The following is an 18,752-nucleotide window of genomic DNA, read 5'->3' as shown; positions in this document are numbered from 1 at the left end:
TCGAGACTCTCCAAGTAATCTGTCTGCTAGGGTTTCATTTAAAATTGCTTTCCAAGAATATCAACCAACAATCTTGCAGTCCAAGGGTTTCAAAATCATTCATTTTCAGATCTGATTTTTTTATGAGGGTTTCAAGCAGTGAAACAGGAATCGCCGATTTTGTCGATTAATCGCGATTCATAATCTGCTCGCCGGTGAAAAGTCCCGATCTGAAACTCTGCGAGTCAAATCGCGTTGACCGAGTTTGACTCGTGGTCAACGCGAGTTTGACTCGCGAGTCTGGCGATTTACCCGATTATTGGCGATTTCCCGAGTCCTGCCAGATTTCAATTCCGCGTCCCGCCATATTTCAATTAAGGTTTATGCGGTTCAACCTTCAGGTTGTCGTTATTATTAATATATCCGCAGACTCACACTAGACGCGCACAGACTCACACAGCGATTCCAGTTCCACACAGCCGCAGACTCGCACAGCTTCCACCGTCGACGCGCAGACTCCACAGCCATTCCACTACGCCGCAGAGCCGTCTACGCCGCAGACTCCAGAGCTTCCACTGTCCACGACTCGCAGACAAGTTTTGTGAGGCATTTCGGCCTTCTGCAATTAGTATCAAGGTTTTTCGGATTTCCAGACTTATTTTTTCGGCCTTCTTAATTATAATTACTAACATGTTTAAAATGATTGATTTGGTCTTTGAGTGGTCTTGGAAGTTAATAAGAGTGAATAAAAAACCGTGTCATTGAGTTAGCTTGGCTATCCTTGACAAGTTGGTACTGTTTTATGTGTCATCCATAGACAGCAATGAGCATCATTATCCCATAGGTATGGATTTCCAAAAAGAAAACCACACACATCCAATGGAACAACATTGAAGTCCACTTCATCTACATATATAGTCTGCTGAGATGGCAAACTTCAATTTGCATTGCACTGGACATGCAGATCCTTGCTGCCGTTGAGCCAACCCATAGTAGGAATCAGGATTCAAGATGCACAACTGTAGGTAAGTTATGCTTCTTTATTATTGCTTCTGGGATAAAAATATCACTAGCTGCTAATATCAATTACTGCTTCTTGATCTGGACTTTAAAGAAGAACGATGACTTGCATGTTGTGCAACTGTCATCAACAAATTGCCTCCCATTGTAGCATCATGTATTGATATCTCCTTCTCTCCTTGCTTTGTTGCAGTTACTTCTGGCACTTGTTTGGTGTAGCATCAAACATTCATCCTTGGAATGTCCTCTATGCTTGCAATAGTTGTAGAAAAGAACATTCTTCTTCTCCTATGCACTCTATCCATTTTCAACGACTTGCAGTTATTCTTCTGCTACATATTCATGCTTAACAATCTTCGTTCTTTCGCTGGAATTAGTCCTAGAAACATTATTAGGCATCTTCTCAATGTTCTTAATCACTGTTAATTTAAACTTTTTTTCCTACATTGTTGGCATGTCTGGACAGTGACCCATCCATTGAAAAGCCTAGCACCATTTGATCAAGAGAAAATTCAAGAAACAGTTATGAGGAAATCTTGTCATAGATATGGATCTACCGTAAGAATGACAAGAATACTCACAACAGTATTGCATGGCTGATTACCATCACCATGTATAGATTCCTGCGCAGTGGATGCAAAAGCCAGTGTCTCCTTTTTTGAGTCATCAACCAATTGAGCATATAAGTGCTTGCTGGAACAAAAAATTGAAAGCCTTGGCTTCTGAGCTGTTCCATTAAAGTTTTAAACTTCAACCAGAAAGAAGCATGTCATAAGAGGTAACAAATGACAAATAGTAAAGGACAGGCACTAAAGTTAATTTTAAATTTTAGCCTTTCAACAAGCATCTTCAAGAATGCAACTTCAAAGATAGAATGCAGGGTATGGGCAATGAAGAAAAATGCAATTTTGGTCACAATGGGGCAAGAGAAATTCATTAGCTGGAGAAATACTAAAACAAGGAAAGTGCTGCAGGTTGCAGCTATAGCAATGCAGTTTCTAACTTTCTAGAGCTAATTCTCTTCCTAACAGCAAAGAGAAAGAAAATTCTTCTGTCTTGCATCTGGCATCAGAGGTGGCTTGAAAGTTTGCATTTGAAAACTGGTCTCTACCCATAGCCTGTCTTTAGAATTGTCCCTGTTTTTATAACAGTGATCCTCACAGAGTCACACCTATCTATCTCCTAGACTCCTAGTACATTAGAATACTGCTCCATAACAGTGATCCTCACTCGCCTTTTGCATAATCTCTATAATATATATGTTTAGTTGACTGTTGTTTACTGACATCTGTCTTCATTTAATTTTTTAGATTTCTAGCATATTTTAAATTTTTGGATCATTTTTAAATTTGATTTTTTGTTGTCTTTCACAGGAGCCACAAATTAAATAGAAGCCACGACTCCAAATCTTAACAGAAGCCACAAATTAAACACAAGTTCAAAGCAACAACAATGCCGAGAGAGAAGGACTTTGCTTGGGCTTATTGTGACAAGATTCCCGGAGACCCCAGGCTCCTTTGTAAATTTTGCAAAACGAAATGTAGTGGAGGCATTTATAGATTCAAGTTCCACCTTGCACAAATACCTGGCCATGATATAGGTCTTTGCAGCAAGGTTGACGATAATGTCAAACACCAAGCAACCTTGGCCCTTGATATGTTAGATCAGCATAATGCCAAGAAAGCAAAGCAAAATACTGAAATAGGAACTCTTGGAGTTGATAGTTTTTCTACCACTAGCCCCATGTCACCTCACTCTGTTGAATCCTCAATGCCGTTCCCAAGTTTTCCACACATGCCTCCAAGGCCAAGTCAAACTCAAAGCCATACAAGTCCTTCGACTCCTTCCTTCAACACTGGAGGTGGCAACATAAACACCTTTTTTGCTCCCCGCACAAAACCCGGTTCCCAACCTACCTTGGATGCCACTGGTTGGAAAAAAAAATATCCATAGTCAGGCAAGGAAGGCCATTGCTAACTTTTGGTACTATTCTGACATACCTTTCCACTGTGCCAGAAGTCCTTATTGGCAAGCTATGATTGATGCAATTGCTATTGCAGGTCCAGGGTTCAAAGCCCCTACATCAAAGAGCCTTAGGAAAGATATGTTGTTAGAGAGTGTTGAAGATGTCATGCTTGTGCTACCTGAGTTTCGTTCATCATGGGTAGAAACAGGGTACACCATCACGAGTGATGGATGGACAAATCAGAGGAATAGAACTTTAATAAATTTCCTTGTATCTTGTCCCACAGGCACAATGTTTCTCAAATCAGTGGATGCTTCAGACAAGGTTAAGATTGCACAACTTATCTGTGAAATGATGGAGGAAGTCGTTCAAGAAGTGGGAGAAGAACATGTTGTACAAATTGTCACCGATAATGTAGCTAATTATATGGCTGCTGGTAGACTTTTTGAGATTAGGCACCCCACTATTTTTTGGACCTCTTGTGCTGCCCATTGCATAGATTTAATGCTTGAGGACATTGGTAAGCTTCATTGGATACATGAGGTTGTGGAGAAGGCAAAATCCATAACCAAATACCTATACAACCACACTATTGTCCTAAACACTATGAGAAAATACACTGAAGGTAAAGAAATTGTTCAACCTGCAGTGACTAGATTTGCAACAAATTTCATATCTTTGCAATCAGTGGTTGAGCAAAAGATAAATCTGAAGAGGATGTTCTTGGGACCTGAGTGGATGGGATCTAAACATTCCAAGACCCTTGAAGGCATTGAAATTGCTGCACTTGTGTATAATGATGGTTTCTGGAAAGATGCCGAAGAGATTATTGTTGTGACGGAGTCCCTTGTTAGAGTTCTCAGGTACTTCAAGTCTTTTAACTTTTTCATTTTTTAAATTTTATTTCAAGCTTCTTTTTATTTACAATGTCTCATATTTCTTTAAATTTGAATGCTTGAACTTTCAGGATGGTTGATGGTGACAAACCCGCTATGGGTTACATTTATGAGGCGATGGATCTCGCAAAGGAGGCCATCAAAAGAAGATATGGGGATGATGAGACAAAGTATATGCCTCTTTGGGACATTATAGATGCACATTGGGATAGGCAATTGCATTCCCCCTTACATGCTAATGGGTACTTCTTAAACCCACAATATTTTTATGATAAAAGCAAATTTAATGAGGATGGGGAGGTTGGCAGAGGACTTATGACATGCATAGAAAGGTGCTTCCCTGATCCAGAACATCAAAGTCGTGTCATTTCCCAACTACAAGATTATAGGGCACCATCTAAATTGTTTGCCTATACCAATGCTATAAGAGAAAGGTCTAAGATGTTGCCAGGTACCAAGCTTGAAGGCTTCATCAATTCATTAAATTTGTTTAAACATTATTTTGTATGTTAAATGTTTTATTAAATTTTCTTTTCTTTTCAAGTTTTTACTATTTAGTACTTCTACTCACAAACCCTTACCACTTGCTAGGTCTTTGGTGGCAAAACTTTGGTAGTGATATGCCAAATTTGAAGAGATTTGCCATTCGAATCTTAAACCAAGCATGCAGTGCTTCAAGTTGTGAATGCAACTGGAGCATGTTTGAGAAAATACATTCTAAGAAGCGCAACCGATTGACACAAAAACGCTTGAATGACCTTGTATTTGTCCATTACAATCTACGACTTCGCAACAAACAAATACTAGGTGAGACTCGAGAACTTGAATTTGAAGGTTTCATAATCTAGTTTGTACTTTAAAGTTCAAACTTCAAACTTCAAAGTGAAACTTCAATTCACATTTCAATGTCTCATGATAATGACAGGTATGGATCATTCACCAATCGACCTTGAAGAGATAGATTTGCAAACTACAAATGCAGCACACTGGGTTCAATTAGAGGAGCCTCCTCTTTTAAACCTTCATGACTTGGAGAACTTTGAGATTCAAGCAAGGGAAGGAGTGGAAACAATCACTTCTAGTTCTCACTCTTAAGAGTCTTAGACTTTTAGTTGCTGATTTTTTTTTTATTAGTACGCAGTTTTTTGTAAACTTTTAGAAGCATATGCTTCTAAGGACTCAAGACTCAGTGCTTTGGATCATGTTTGGACTCATAACATATATGAGATACTTATTCATTCATGATATTTTGGACATCTATTGATATTATGCATTGTTTGGACATGTTTTTACCCAATATTAATGAAAAATGTTTTTTTTTAATTCAATATATGTGTATATTTTTATTTAATGAATTCAACGATTTTTTGCCAATTTTTTCCCGATCCGATTAAAACTCTTCGCTCTTTTGCCTCGCCGATTTATTGCCGATTCCGAGTCTGGTAACATTGGTTTCAAGAAATCTGAAGCAGAGCTGATTCAAAAAAATTTCAAGTTTTCTGGAGAATATTTTTTAGGTTCTGGTAAATTTTTAATTGGATGCCCAGTGGGGTTTTAGTGCCGCAGAAAATCTTCGAAATTTTAAAAAGCCCACAGGCTTTGTTGCTGCTTCATTCCACGCTCCACCTGCAAGCATTCTGCCAGCAAACTCCTTCACGCTGTTGTCTTTTACCCTGCTCACCGTGTCGATTCCCTCCACATACCTGCGTTTTTCCTCAACCTGCAATTCGCTCCTGTAGTTTCTATCACATGCCCAAACGCTGCAGCTTTCTCCCTCACTTCCACGCTGCCATCCCCACGTGCAATATTCAGATCCCTGTGCAAAGCTTTCCCATCAGCAAACAATATATCCGTTTCTCCCTTGCTGCCCACGCATTTTTCGTTACCCCCTGCTCCTCACGCCATCTCCAGATCCACGCAGTAACAAATTCAGCCACCTGCAAAACCCTCACGCTATTGCAGTCTCCTCCAGCCACGCTGCTCCAGCGCCTGCAAACAAACAAACAAGAAAAAAACACGCAGCTCCACCTTCTTTACGCTGCCATACCTGCAAAACGCCTACGCAGCTCCCATCTCCCTGCTCCGTTTTGTTGCCTGTCCATTTCCTCGCCAGCAAACTCTCCCACGTGTTTTCCTTCTCTGCTGCCCAGCGCACACTGAAATGCTGAATTTTCATTTTTTGATTCATGGACGTAGTCAAGTTTATATTTTTTTTTTTGTGATATATGATAAGTTTAGACATTGGCTAGTTTAGATTTTTATTTGATTTTTAGATTTAAATCTGAGTTTCATTTAAATAGGGTTTAGATTTAATAAATTTTCTTTTTTTTTATAACAGATGTTAGTTCAGTTCTTTTGTTTTTAATCTTAAGTTTTAGTTTTAAATTCAGATTTACTTTTGTTTAAATTTTAATATTAAATATAAAAATTATAAGAAGTTGAAAAAAAAAAAAACGATTTTCTTTTTTTTAGATTAGCTGTTAGTTTTAAGTTAAATTTTGTTTTATTTTTTAATAAATCAAAAAATCTCATATAAAAAACATAAAAAAAAATATAAAAATCATAAATGGCTTAAAAAATAAAATGGTTCCTTTTAGGCTTTGGTTTTAATTTATTTTCTTTTTTATTTAGCTTAGTTTTGTTTTGTTTTGATAAATTAAAAAATAAAATAATAAAAAAAGGGAAATAATAAAATCATAAAAAAGTTTTCTTTTTTCAGGTCTTAGATTTAAGTTTTATTTAGAATTTAGATTTTATATTGTGTATATAGATTAGAACTTAGATCTTAGTTTTAGATTTGGATTTTATTTTATAATATTTAAATTTCATTTTTCATTTAGTTTAAACTTAGATATTTTGGTTTATTTTGATATAAAAAAAATCAAAAAATATTAAAAATATATATATATATATATATAATAAAAATAAAAATTTGAAAAAGACTGATTAAAAATTGACAATTCATTTTAATGTCTTTTTCGTTTTCTTTTGTGATATCTATGTTCCACTTCTCTATAGTTAAATGCACTTAAATGTTTATTTACAAGTTAGCTATATGAAAGTGGTAGTTGGCTAGCATTTAAAATTGCATGGTTATTTAAAGCATTTTATCTTTTGAATTTTAATTGCTGGAATATTGTTAAGGCATTGCGCATTTATTGATTATCCCACATTTATCAAAATTTATCTTTGCTTGGATTATTTGATGATAAATGATTGTTTTACAAGGTTCATACTTCTGCAACATTTAATAAATAATCATTTAATCATTAACTCCATAAGGCACCGGACATTAATTTCTAAAATCAATCAGGTGCTAAATTGCCTTGCTATGTCTCCCAACCCAACTAGTCCACAGTTGGTCTTCATTCATCCCATAGGGTTTACCCCCCTTAGCCTCGGGAGACGGCTTAACCGAAGAGATCAGGGATCAGGGTGACAGCCCTCGGTCTGAGCGTTGTCATGATAATCTGTGCAACAACAGGTTGAATTCATCTGCAAAGGAGGCCGAATACAGAGATGCGAGTTAGCCAAAAACCCCAGTGCGAGTTGCCAAAAGAGCCACATTTCCGTTGCCAGATGACGTATCTGGGAGCGAGTTGGTTCCAAAGGCAAAGGGAGGTTATATGTCTCACCTGGAGGCATTTCCAGGATTGTCCAAATTTATTCAGCCAAGTAGTGCGCATTTATGGGCTACACTGTGAGTGGCCAAGAAGAGTGCGTGCAAGCTAGGAGAGGCCAGATCAATTGCAAAGGAAGACAAGGGTGTCTTCCAGATTATTTTTCCAATAGAAGACTGCCAAAGCCTTGCCAGTTTGGCAGGCAGATTATTGTACACTTGAATTCGCTGAAGAAATAATAAAACCCTCATTTGTTGCATTGGTTTTCCCTTTGGGGTTTTTCTAGGGATAATTGTCCAAAAACAATGGTGTTATTTTGTGTGTGCATCTATTTTTCAGTTCCATATTTTATATTTCCACAGCGTTTTTATTGTGAATAATGCATTTGTGAATTTCTCATTATTTGCCGAATATTAATTCAGAAGACAAATAAACTGCTAACAGTTAGAAGATAAATCTCCACTAATTGCATTCGAGGAATTTTCACACCTAGTTCAGAAGCAGCTGAGAATTTGAATCCATCTTGTCAACTAATTTATTTCAGAGATGTAAAGCCTCAATCAGCCTTTGACAATTCAGCAGGATGGATAGACGTTTGAAGATAGGGGGAGAAGAGATCTGCATATGCAAATTCAAAATACCCATTGAAAATATGTATCTTCTATAAGTGTATCTGTAAAACAATCAGACCAGGCTTAACTGCTGGTCAATATGGTGTCTGCAATGTAATTTCTGTTTTTATGTTGACAGAATAATTTTTATTTACCAATAAAAAGAGACCGGTGTTCTTGCTACTGGCACTATTTTAGCAACAGAAAGTTGAAACTACACTTTTTCTGGATTCACAGCAAAATACAGAATTCCAGCTTAGAGAGCACTTCCCTAAAATAAATCTAATCTGTCCTCTAAGATAACATGTGTAGAAATAGGAAGGATGTTATTCAACTAATTAACTCCAATTTCTTACTGTTAAAACAAAAGCAAGCAAATCAGATGTCATACCTGCCCATGTGTCCGAGATAACATCGGGATGTGAGCATATTTGTGCGCTAAATTGCGTATGGCATCAATTAACTGGTCCATACTGGGCAATATAACTAGATCTAGAGCCTCACGCAACATCAAAGAATGAGCTAAATTATTGATGTCCTCAGATGTGCAAGAAAAATGGATAAATTCCAGTACCTGTAGAAAATGAAATCAGACACGCCTAAAACTGCACTAGAGAAACATTAATATTATAATTATGATTGTACTTTTTTAAAATTAGAATACTCCAAATTTGAATTTACAGAGCATATCCTGAAGCAGTACGTTTTGAAACACCTCAGAGTTGACTTCAATAAGGAAAATGTTCATAAATTATGCTCATGCACTTCCTAGTTAAAAAATACCATTCATATACACGATATAGAGATGACAAATCTCATGAGTAAACAACTGAGAGCATCATTTACAAGATTTATTATCCCCTATATAGAGATGACATACCTCACAAGCAAATAACCCAGACCATCATATACCAGAATTAAAAAGATAAATAAGTCCATTCCAATAAGTGTTACAAACCAATTAGATTATTCACTTAACCATTGCTCAAGCTTAAACTAAAAAAAAAAGAAAACAGAAATAAATCACAAAATATGAGGAATGCAGCATAGCTGAATCTTTCTTGCAGCTCAAAGTACCTTTCTGACCTGTATAAGTACATTTCTAGTACAGTTTAGCTATAGCAGATCTTTGACCTAGCTGACTAACATTCAAGAGCTCATTATAAAACATCTGTTGATAGGTAACAGTAAAATAAAGAAGGGCTGCCCTAGAATTTTGTCTTATTTTGAAACCGCAATCATGAAATAATTATGCTGCCATGTTCCCAATAAAAAAGACAAAAGTGCATATTACTCATGATATGTTAACCTTGTTTTCATTGTTATAATGTCTTCTGCCAAATAATTCTAATTATTTCAGAGAGAGCCTGCACTATGTATATAACAATATAACTATATGGTAACAATGAAGATTGAACCCAAGGGGTTAGCTCAACCTTTGTAACCAATGTATGGGCATTTGGCTAGTTCCATGCTGGCAGGTGCTCAGTTCAAAACACAGGTTGCAGTATGAGGTGCACTAGTCTAAGTTGACAGGTTTGTTAATGATGCCATGCAGAAATGTGGGGAAGCAACCCTTGGCTTCACCCCTTCCCCTCAAAACAAAGGGTTCCTTCAGGGAAAAAAATTAAATATACTAATTAAGAATGCAAAATTTCCCAAAGCAAGGACCTGCACTTGCAGAGTGTCTTTCAGTTTTGTGGATAGAAATACAGTATGAGCTACAAACCTTAGTTAGTTCTGGATGTGCTTCAAACCTCTTTTTCAAAACATACTCGACAGCCTTGACATCATGATTTGTCACATTCTCAACCCTTTTGACTTCAAGAGCAACCTCAATATTAAATTTCCTCACAATATCTTCCAGATATAATTTGGTTTCATTGCTGAAGTTTGAAACTTCACTGATTTCAGGAATTTGAGATAACTTTAGTAACCACTGGACCTGGCAAATCAGAGTACACAGGATTATTATGTGTCCATTTATCAAAAAATGAAGATTTCCCACTGTTAGTGGTGCAAAAAGAAGCATAATGTATACTGGAAAGAATAACTTACAAGGCAAATCAACAGGAGACAATAAAAAGGAATTTAAATTTGAGAAGCATATTGCATTAAGTACAACTTCCAGATTTACCCTCTTACAAACTATTAATTTACTTTCTAAATAGAACACAATTTTTCCACTCATGTTGTGCAGTTTGGAAAAGCAAGAACAAAGTTAATTAGAATGTGTATGCATATAAAATTCATAAGTCACTCATATGCATGAACACTAGTAATACCACAATATGTAATCGAGAGTCAAGACTCAACACAATGTTCATATATATATATATATACACATATATTCATTGTTTTAAAAACCAGAACCGGGCTTTGAACCAGCCACCTATCTAACTGGGTTTCAAACTGGATTTGAAGAAAATACATAAAATTACTTTTTAATGAAAAAGAATATTTTTAAGATTTCAAACCATGATTCCAAACCATTAGAGACAAAATATGCAAAGTTTGCTCATATATATACCATGTAAGGGTGAATATATCAAAATGGCACCAAGGGCGATACATATCAACAACAAAATACATAATCAATGACGCTCTAAATGATTTCTAGAGTCCAAAACAATGCTACAAGCCACTGGGCCACTGACCTACTACAAATCACTGATCAGCGTGATCACTCATCAAACTCATCACCACGACTAGACATGGGAACATCATCAGGAGCTACCAGGTGATGATCCCATTTCCTGCTTAAGAAACAATCTGAAGCAGATAGAGGTGTTTAGACATGCTCATCACTGATTTGTATTTCCATGGCCTTTAGAGCACGACCCTTTTGGAGACACCATTAGACTTTTCTAACTCATTGTTTATACCTTCAAACCATAGGAGGCATTAATAGAGGATAGACAGGAAAAATCTCATAGTTTCTAAAACGAACTTCCATGGATAACAACTTTAAATATTGGTGCAGAAACAATCTACAGCTCAACTTTGAAGCAGAATTGTATCAATAAATGGCTTAAACCAACAAACCAGATTACCTCTTACTTTGCAATTAGATAAAAGTAAAACTGGACTCAGCATGCAACCTAATGCACTTTAAATTCAACCAACAATATTGAAATACTGCTTCATGTAATCAACAAAATGAAATTTCTTTTATGGACCTTGCCAGTCTTTTGAGGCATCTTTCATAATCAGATAGGGAACAGGATGTCGGAAGAATTTATCATTGATGTCAAAGGGTAAATGTGCCAGCATTTGTTTGGTGATTTGCGTCCACAAATCAAGTGAATTTGGGTACAAAGACCCTCTATATTAGTTGTCCTTGTCATGTCATTCTGTTTGATAGGTGGCACACCTTGTGGGTCCTCCTGGTTGGAGAGAGATTGATTTTTGAAGTTTGATGCCCCAACCAGCACCTTTACCCCAAAAGTTTATGACCTCAACACTTCATTGCTACCCTAGAAGAAGGTCAAAATTATAATTGAAGTTGACCTATATCCATGTGTCCAATCAACCTTGAAAGAAGATTTCATGGAAGACAAAAAAAAAATTATTAAAAGAATCCTAAGCCTCCTTGTATAGGTCAGCTCTAGGAATAGTTGTGACTTTTCAAAAAGAAAATTCTTATTTTCAAGTCCAGGTCGGCCCTGTTGAGAGCATATGTTTGAAGGTGGACCATCCAATCCTAAAGGTAGTTTTTCATTGTGCAATCAGGTGTTGATGCTTGTTTTTCCTTGGGCACAGTGGGTATGGATTATGGGGTGACTTGTAAAGGAAGGGTTTTGACTGTAGTCTTGTTCTCTCATCTTAAATGGGGGGTTAATCCTCAATCCTAGTCCTGTAGGATCTCCCCTATTGGCTTATAGGTTCAGGATGGGCACTACTTGGGAAACCCTGATTTTGGTAGCGCGATCCCGTTTTCCCATTTCACATTTTTCACTCCCCTCTAAACATTACAAACCCATCATCTTCCCTCTTTGGATCCACAAGGCTTTGGTACACCCCCTCCCCTTGTCCATGTGTTTGGGTGGTGCCTGGAATGTTGCCCCAGAGGCTGATGCAGCTAAAAAAAAAGATAAAAGCATATCATGGCCACAAATGAAGAAAAAAAGAATATTACAAAATACAAAAGATGGTCGGGACATTATATTAGCACGTGGGCAAAAGCCAAACATGAGCTCTACCTCTTCATTCTAGCCATCACCCTAGTTCCCAAGGCCATCATTAAGGAACCCATGCATGTCCCAACCCCTAGTGGGTGATGAACTACCCACCTTAAGGGGGTAATGATTACTTCTACCATACATCGCATGCTGTCATCTCCTAGAGCCCCTAGCAGTGATAATCAAGAAAAATCAAGAAAAGGCAAAAGGCAAATGAAGTGTTGAAAAGTGTAACTAGGTTCAGTCTTCATAATGACATGTAATTATGATTTTATGTAATGTAAATAAGATTATGTAATGTAAATAAGAAAAATAAAATTATCTTTATTGATTTGCTTAATGGGTTTCATGAGCAAGGGATTTTGATTTTGAGTCAAGACTCCCATTGACAGTCTTTAGGATTTATTTGTCATTTAGTCATAAAATGTTGTCATTGTCATGTAATGAAGTCATGTTACACTTTGTAAAAGGTCAATATTGTCTATGTAAAGTATCCTCCAAGACCTTGTCATCTATCCTCTTCAAATCGGCCTACAAACGATGAAGGAACTCTCTAGAACAAGTCAGCCTACCTCCCATAGTCATGTCAGCCTAATGGACATGATGAGAAGTGTATTGATAACCTATTCGACCTCACTTGAAGTAGTACAATTCAATCAAGCAACTCGACTTCAATTCGGAGAAGCAGAAATACGAAGAGAAGGTTTCTTCTGGGGCAATACGAAGGAATTTCTTCTGGGGAATGCGAAGTTAGGGTTTCTTTTGGACCAACGAAAAGACTTTCTTCTAGGGCAGTGCGAAGAAGGGTATCTTCTAGGGCAGTGTGAAGAAGGGTATCTTCTGGGCAGTACGAAGAAGGGTTTCTTCTGGGGCAACAAGGAAGGATTCTTCTGGGAAGGTCGAAGTAGATATCTAGAGACCGAGTTTCTCTAGAGGAAATCAGTAAATACCAAGAGACCGAGATTCTCTAGGGGAAGTCGAGAAGAAGTAGTGAGAAGGATCGAGAAAGATAGAGACCGAGGTCCTCTAGAAAGAGCCGAGCAGAGCAGTTCAAGATCAAGAAGAAAGGCGAAGAAAGGAAGAGGCAGAACATCAAGGTTAGTGACAAGGTTCTTGAGAGGATACTAGAGTCAAGGGTCTGTGTCATGGTCTTGGTACTTATCAATTGAAGATCTAGAAGAAGAATTTTGATCGAGTTTTCCTCTCAAGAGGTGAGAGGTTTTGGCCCTAGCTGAGAAGCCTACACACTATGTTACTTGCCTTTCATTGTACATATTGGTAATTGTCTTGAAGAGAAGAACACATTAATAAGCTAACAAAGAGAAGACTATAAGTTAAGAAGTAAAAGTACATCACAAGCAATTATCAAGAAGAGAAATTGTTAACTTTAAATGCCCTAGATTTCTCAACATGGTATCAAAGCTTAGGTGTTGAAGACAAGAAGGGGCGGGCAAAGCAAGTAGACACACGAGAATCAAACTTCAAAGAAGATCAAAGCAATCCAAAGAACACCAAGCAAGAGATCCAAATCTACATCAATCCGAAACCCTAGATCAAAGAATACACCAAGCAAGAGTCTTAAAATTATCTTCATGAAGGAAGCAGGAAGAAAGACTGAAACCCTAGAAGCACTCCAAAAATCATACATCACCAATGAAGTGGAAGCTCTTCAAATCTAAGGAAGAATAGATTGAAAGACAATCCTCTCTCTATTGAAGCAAAGATCCCATAGAAGGCACTCCTCCCTCACCGAAGATTTGAAGTAAGAAGCAAGAAGTTCATCATCAAGTTGAAGATTCGATGTTCACAAGTAAGTATCTTTTATTATAATACAATCTAGTAAAAATGACTTCATGTTTCAAGAAGAACCAAAAGTTGGTTGAGATATCAAACTTCCTTGTATGGAAAAGAAGGACAGACATTGTCCTCAAAGTAAATGAAGTCATTGATCATGTCCATGGGAAGGTCTCCAAGCCATCCGAAGAACAAGCATTATATGAATACATGGAAAAGGATCTCAAGGCTCAAAAGATTCTTAAGGAGTTTATCAAAGATCCACTCATTTCCTATGTAACCAAGCTGGAGACATCTAAAGAAATATAAGATAAGACAGGATGAAAAAAGAAAGTGATGAAAGATCAAATAGAAGGAAACAATTAGTGTCAAGGCGAAAAGGAAAGTTTCTCCAAAGAAGAAAAGGAAGAACATGGCTAAGGAAAGATGCTATGGTTGTCAAAATCTTGGGCACTATAGAAAATATTATCCTAATCATAAGAGGGGCAGGGAAGAAGACTATTCTAGTAAGGAAGTGAAAGAACCTGAGACAAAGAAGTGTAAGAAGGAAGAAGCAAAAAGATCTCTTCTATGACTAAGACGATCTTCTTCAGTAGAAGGTTCCTTTCACTTGTAAGTTATAGATAGGAAGCAATGAAAATAAGATAAGATGCATCAAATTAGAAAGAAGCACTGTGATAGAAGCATTACAAGAGCTCATGACATGGGAAGCAGAAAGTATGTTTGGTACAAATCCTACTAATTACAAAGAATAGGAAGCTCTTAGGAAACCTCATTGATACTTATAGAAAGAAGCAAGATGTCATCATCAACTGGGACCATCATAGTCAATAAAGAAAACATTTGTTGGGTAAGGGTATGAAACATCCTCAAGTTTCTCTAATTCACCGATCTAGAAAGGAAGCAAAGGTTTTCATCAGGAATTCCAACTCGTGGGATTCAAGGGATGATGGTATGATGACATAACAAGAAATAGGGTTTGAAGGATAAAGTCCTTTCAAATGAAGCTGCTACAAAAAGTCTAGATGACCGAAAGGAAGATGACGTATGTATGCTTACATAGATTATTATGAAAGTCATGTCATATGGTTGCAGATAATATGGATCACTATTTCCATCTTGGGAAATATGATCAAAAGAAGAAAGGATCTCCTCCTATGAAAGATTGCAGCAAAGCATAAGTCGCACTAGATGAAATCAACATAATATGTTCTCATATGAATCATGAGGACGCTGACTACAATCAAAGAATTATGATTGGAAGCTCCTGGGAATGAAGTGTGAAAAGATAGGAAGAGATCATGATAATATGCAATGAAGGTAGAAAGCATTCAACATCCGAAGTCCAAGAATATTTGACTAGAAGATCTCCCGGAAGGATGTGAAGACTCTGATGGAAGTCGGAAAAAGATAGAGACCCTTGACAATGGATATTTGTGGGAGATGTGTCAATCTACATGCAGGATGTTGATACTTACAGGAAGATGTCATGGTGAAAGATCATCACAAAGGTAATTTTGATTTGAAGTGTTCATTGATTATTTTTGAACTAATATCTGGATGGGCTTATGTAGGACTGCAAAAGGGAAATTTGTGGATGACTTCCAAGAAGACCATATAGAAGGATGTAATGTCCCTCCGAAAAATATGGCATGAAAGCAGAATGACATAAAGCAAAGCCAAATGAAAAATCTAATGGATCACTTTCTGATGAGTTGAGGACATAACTAACTCATGGATAAAGGTGATAGATCATTTATGTCCTATGTAGAAGTTCCCAAAGATGAAGACTCCTTGACAAAGAAGAAATTCATGACATTGAAGGAAGGAGCTCTTCAAGCAACTGGTTCTTCGAGGATCTCCACATGAGTAGCTACGATAGGTCCTTCGTTAAGAGGGAGCCTAAAAAGAATTTTCTTACTTGGAAGAAATTTGGAAAATTCCTAAGCAGGAAGCTTAGGTACATTCCTTTGTGATAGAAATGAGTACATTCCTTTAATGGAATATGTCCTCCTAGTTTGAAAGGAGAGATAGACATGTCATTCTGGTCTTCACCTGGGAAGACAGAATGGAGGATTGTGTAATCATTTGGCATCTGATGCTCTTTGAGGATGAGATAAGGCATCCAACAGTAAGAGTAGTCGTGGCAGACCAATATTCTTTGTGGGACTGGGGAGTCCAAGAAAAGAATAGTCCTCATGGAGCATATCCTGAGAGAACCCGGGTGGGGTATGTTTTGAGAGAGACAATGATGAGTGTGTCTATAAATCATTGGTCTCACCAACATTGTGCTTTGATCTAATGGAGAGATAGAGCTATTAGTGAAGGCCTTGCTATATAACAATGTTGGTTGATATGATGTTATACAAATGAGTTACAAATTTGAATTCTTCTTATGAGAGATTCTTCAGATTAAGAAAGTCCAAGTACCATTATGAATACCTCCCTAGTTAAGAGGGAGTGTTTAAAAGTGTAACTAGGTTCGATCTTCATAATGACATGTAATTACGATTTTATGTAATGTAAATAAGAAAAATTAAATTATTTTTATTAGCTTGCTTCATAGGTTTCATGAGAAAGGGATTTTGTTTTTGAGTCAAGACTCCTATTGAGAGTCTTTAGGGTTTATTTGTCATCCAGTCATAAATGTAGTCATTGTCATGTAATGAAGTCATGTTACACTTTGTAAAAGGTCAATATTGTCTATGTAAAGTATCCTCCAAGACCTTGTATCATCTATCATCTTCAAGTAGGCCTACAAACGATGAAGGAACTCTCTAGAACAAGTCGGCCTACCTAACACAGTCATGTCGGCCTAATGGGCTTGAAAAGAGTATATATAGCCTACTCGGCTTCACTTGAAGTTGTACAATTTGATCAAGCAACTCGACTTGAATTCGGAGAAGCAGAAGTACGAAGAAAGGGTCAAGAGAAGTACAAAATAGAAGTGCGAAGAAGATAGAGCGAAGATAAGGTTTTTCTGGGGCAATACGAAGGAATCTCTTTTGGTCAATGTGAAGTTAGGGTTTCTTCTGGACCAACAAAAAGACTTTCTTCTAGGGTAGTGCGAAGAAGGGTATCTTCTGGGGTAATGCGAAGAAGGGTATCTTCTAGGGTAGTGCGAAGAAGGGTATCTTCTGGGGCAATGCGAAGAAGGGTATCTTCTAAGCAATATGAAGAAGGATTTCTTCTAGGGAAGCAAGGAAGGATTCTTCTAGGAAGGTCGAAGTAGAGATCTAGAGACCGAGTTTCTCTAGAGGAAATCAGTAAAGACCTAGAGACTGAGATTCTCTAGGGGCAGTCGAGAAGAAGTAGTGAGAAGGATCGAGAAGGATGGAGACAAAGGTTCTCTAGAAAGAATCGAGGAGAGCAGTTCAATATCAAGAAGAAAGGCGAAGAAAGGAATAGGCAGAACATAAAGGTTAGTGACAAGGTTCTTGAGAGGATACTAGAGTCAAAGGTCTATGCCATGGTCTTGGTACTTATCAATTGAAGATCTAGAAGAAGAATTTTGATCGGGTTTTCCTCTCAAGAGGTGAGAGGTTTTGGCCCGGCTGAGAAGCCTACACACTATGTCACTTGTCTTTCATTGTGCATATTGGTAATTGTCTTGATGAGAAGAACACATTAATATGCTAATAAAGAGAAGACTATAAGTTAAGAAGTAAAAGTACATCACAAGCAATTATCCAGAAGAGAAATTATTAACTTTAAATGCCCTAGATTTCTCAACATTAAGAAGGGTGGAAAAACAAAGGTCAGGGTATCTCATGTACCACAATTGCTCCCTCCTACATCTATACACCCAAATGTGTGGATATCCCTCATCATTACCACCTTTGAACCCATGGCATCTAGCCTTGAGACCCCTGTGCGCCAATCCACCTCATCATCATCGACATGAACCCTACCACTTGAAGGATGTACCTTGGACATGTCTTTCCCTTTAGGGCCTAGGATCACCTAATAGGGTTGTTTATTAGTCACTCCTACCTAGGGAGGTAACACTATTACATGCTCAAAGCCCCAAATTTGGAAGGGAAGCCCATTATGAAGTCTCATTTGTGCCCTTGATTAACAAGCTTGGTTCACTTAGATGTACTAATGAATTATTGTACCTGATGGTGAGGAGACGCATTGGATATTATATGTAATTGGCAAGTGGTTTCATCATGGGCTAGGGAACTTAATTAGGGCCCAACCCCACCAAATGATCATATTGACACTTGTAAGGAATGTTGAGAGTGATGGGACTCCATCATGTGTTAGAGTATTACTTCATGCCATGGGCACCCTAAACACCTTCAACAACTTGTTCGTTGCCCCGAATTATTCACAGGATGATGCACTTGGACCAACATTGCCCCCTGCCAACTTAGCAATGTACACATGGTTTGGCAACTAATCCAAGGCCCAGAGGATGTTTGTCTCACCTGGAGCAATCTACAATCTTATCTTTCACCAAGAGACCCATGAAACCAGTATTTGTGCCCAGAGCCACTTTGGAGCACCATGTGATGACTTACATGGACATCAACGCGACACCCCCCCCATCCAGCATTTATGGAGCCTTCTCTCTCATCTGGGCACTTAAAGGACTCATCATAACCTTCCAACGACCTCACCTCATAATGACGTCATCTTTTCAGCCTACTAGTGGATGGTTTATTCATAATCTTTGAAGC

General features: G+C 37.6%; 1 protein-coding gene across 2 annotated transcripts in view; it reads right to left on the bottom strand.

Moving 5' to 3' along the window:
• Positions 1-18,752, bottom strand: part of LOC149210090 (uncharacterized) — a 289,054-nt gene that overhangs the window by 186,126 nt on the left and 84,176 nt on the right. For both annotated transcript variants that reach the window (XM_089396611.1, XM_089396612.1), the window contains exons 3-4: positions 9,822-10,037; positions 8,484-8,666 (exon numbers count right to left, since the gene is read on the bottom strand). In XM_089396611.1, coding sequence (XP_089252737.1) covers positions 8,484-8,666; positions 9,822-10,037 — 399 coding nt within the window. The remainder of the gene's footprint in view (positions 1-8,483; positions 8,667-9,821; positions 10,038-18,752) is intronic.

Source organism: Pinus tabuliformis, chromosome 1_2 (assembly GCF_031772625.1).
Source record: "Pinus tabuliformis cultivar Carrire ecotype Pingquan chromosome 1_2, CPIR1, whole genome shotgun sequence".
Lineage (NCBI taxonomy): Eukaryota > Viridiplantae > Streptophyta > Pinopsida > Pinales > Pinaceae > Pinus > Pinus tabuliformis.
This window is presented reverse-complemented; position numbering and strand designations above follow the sequence as displayed.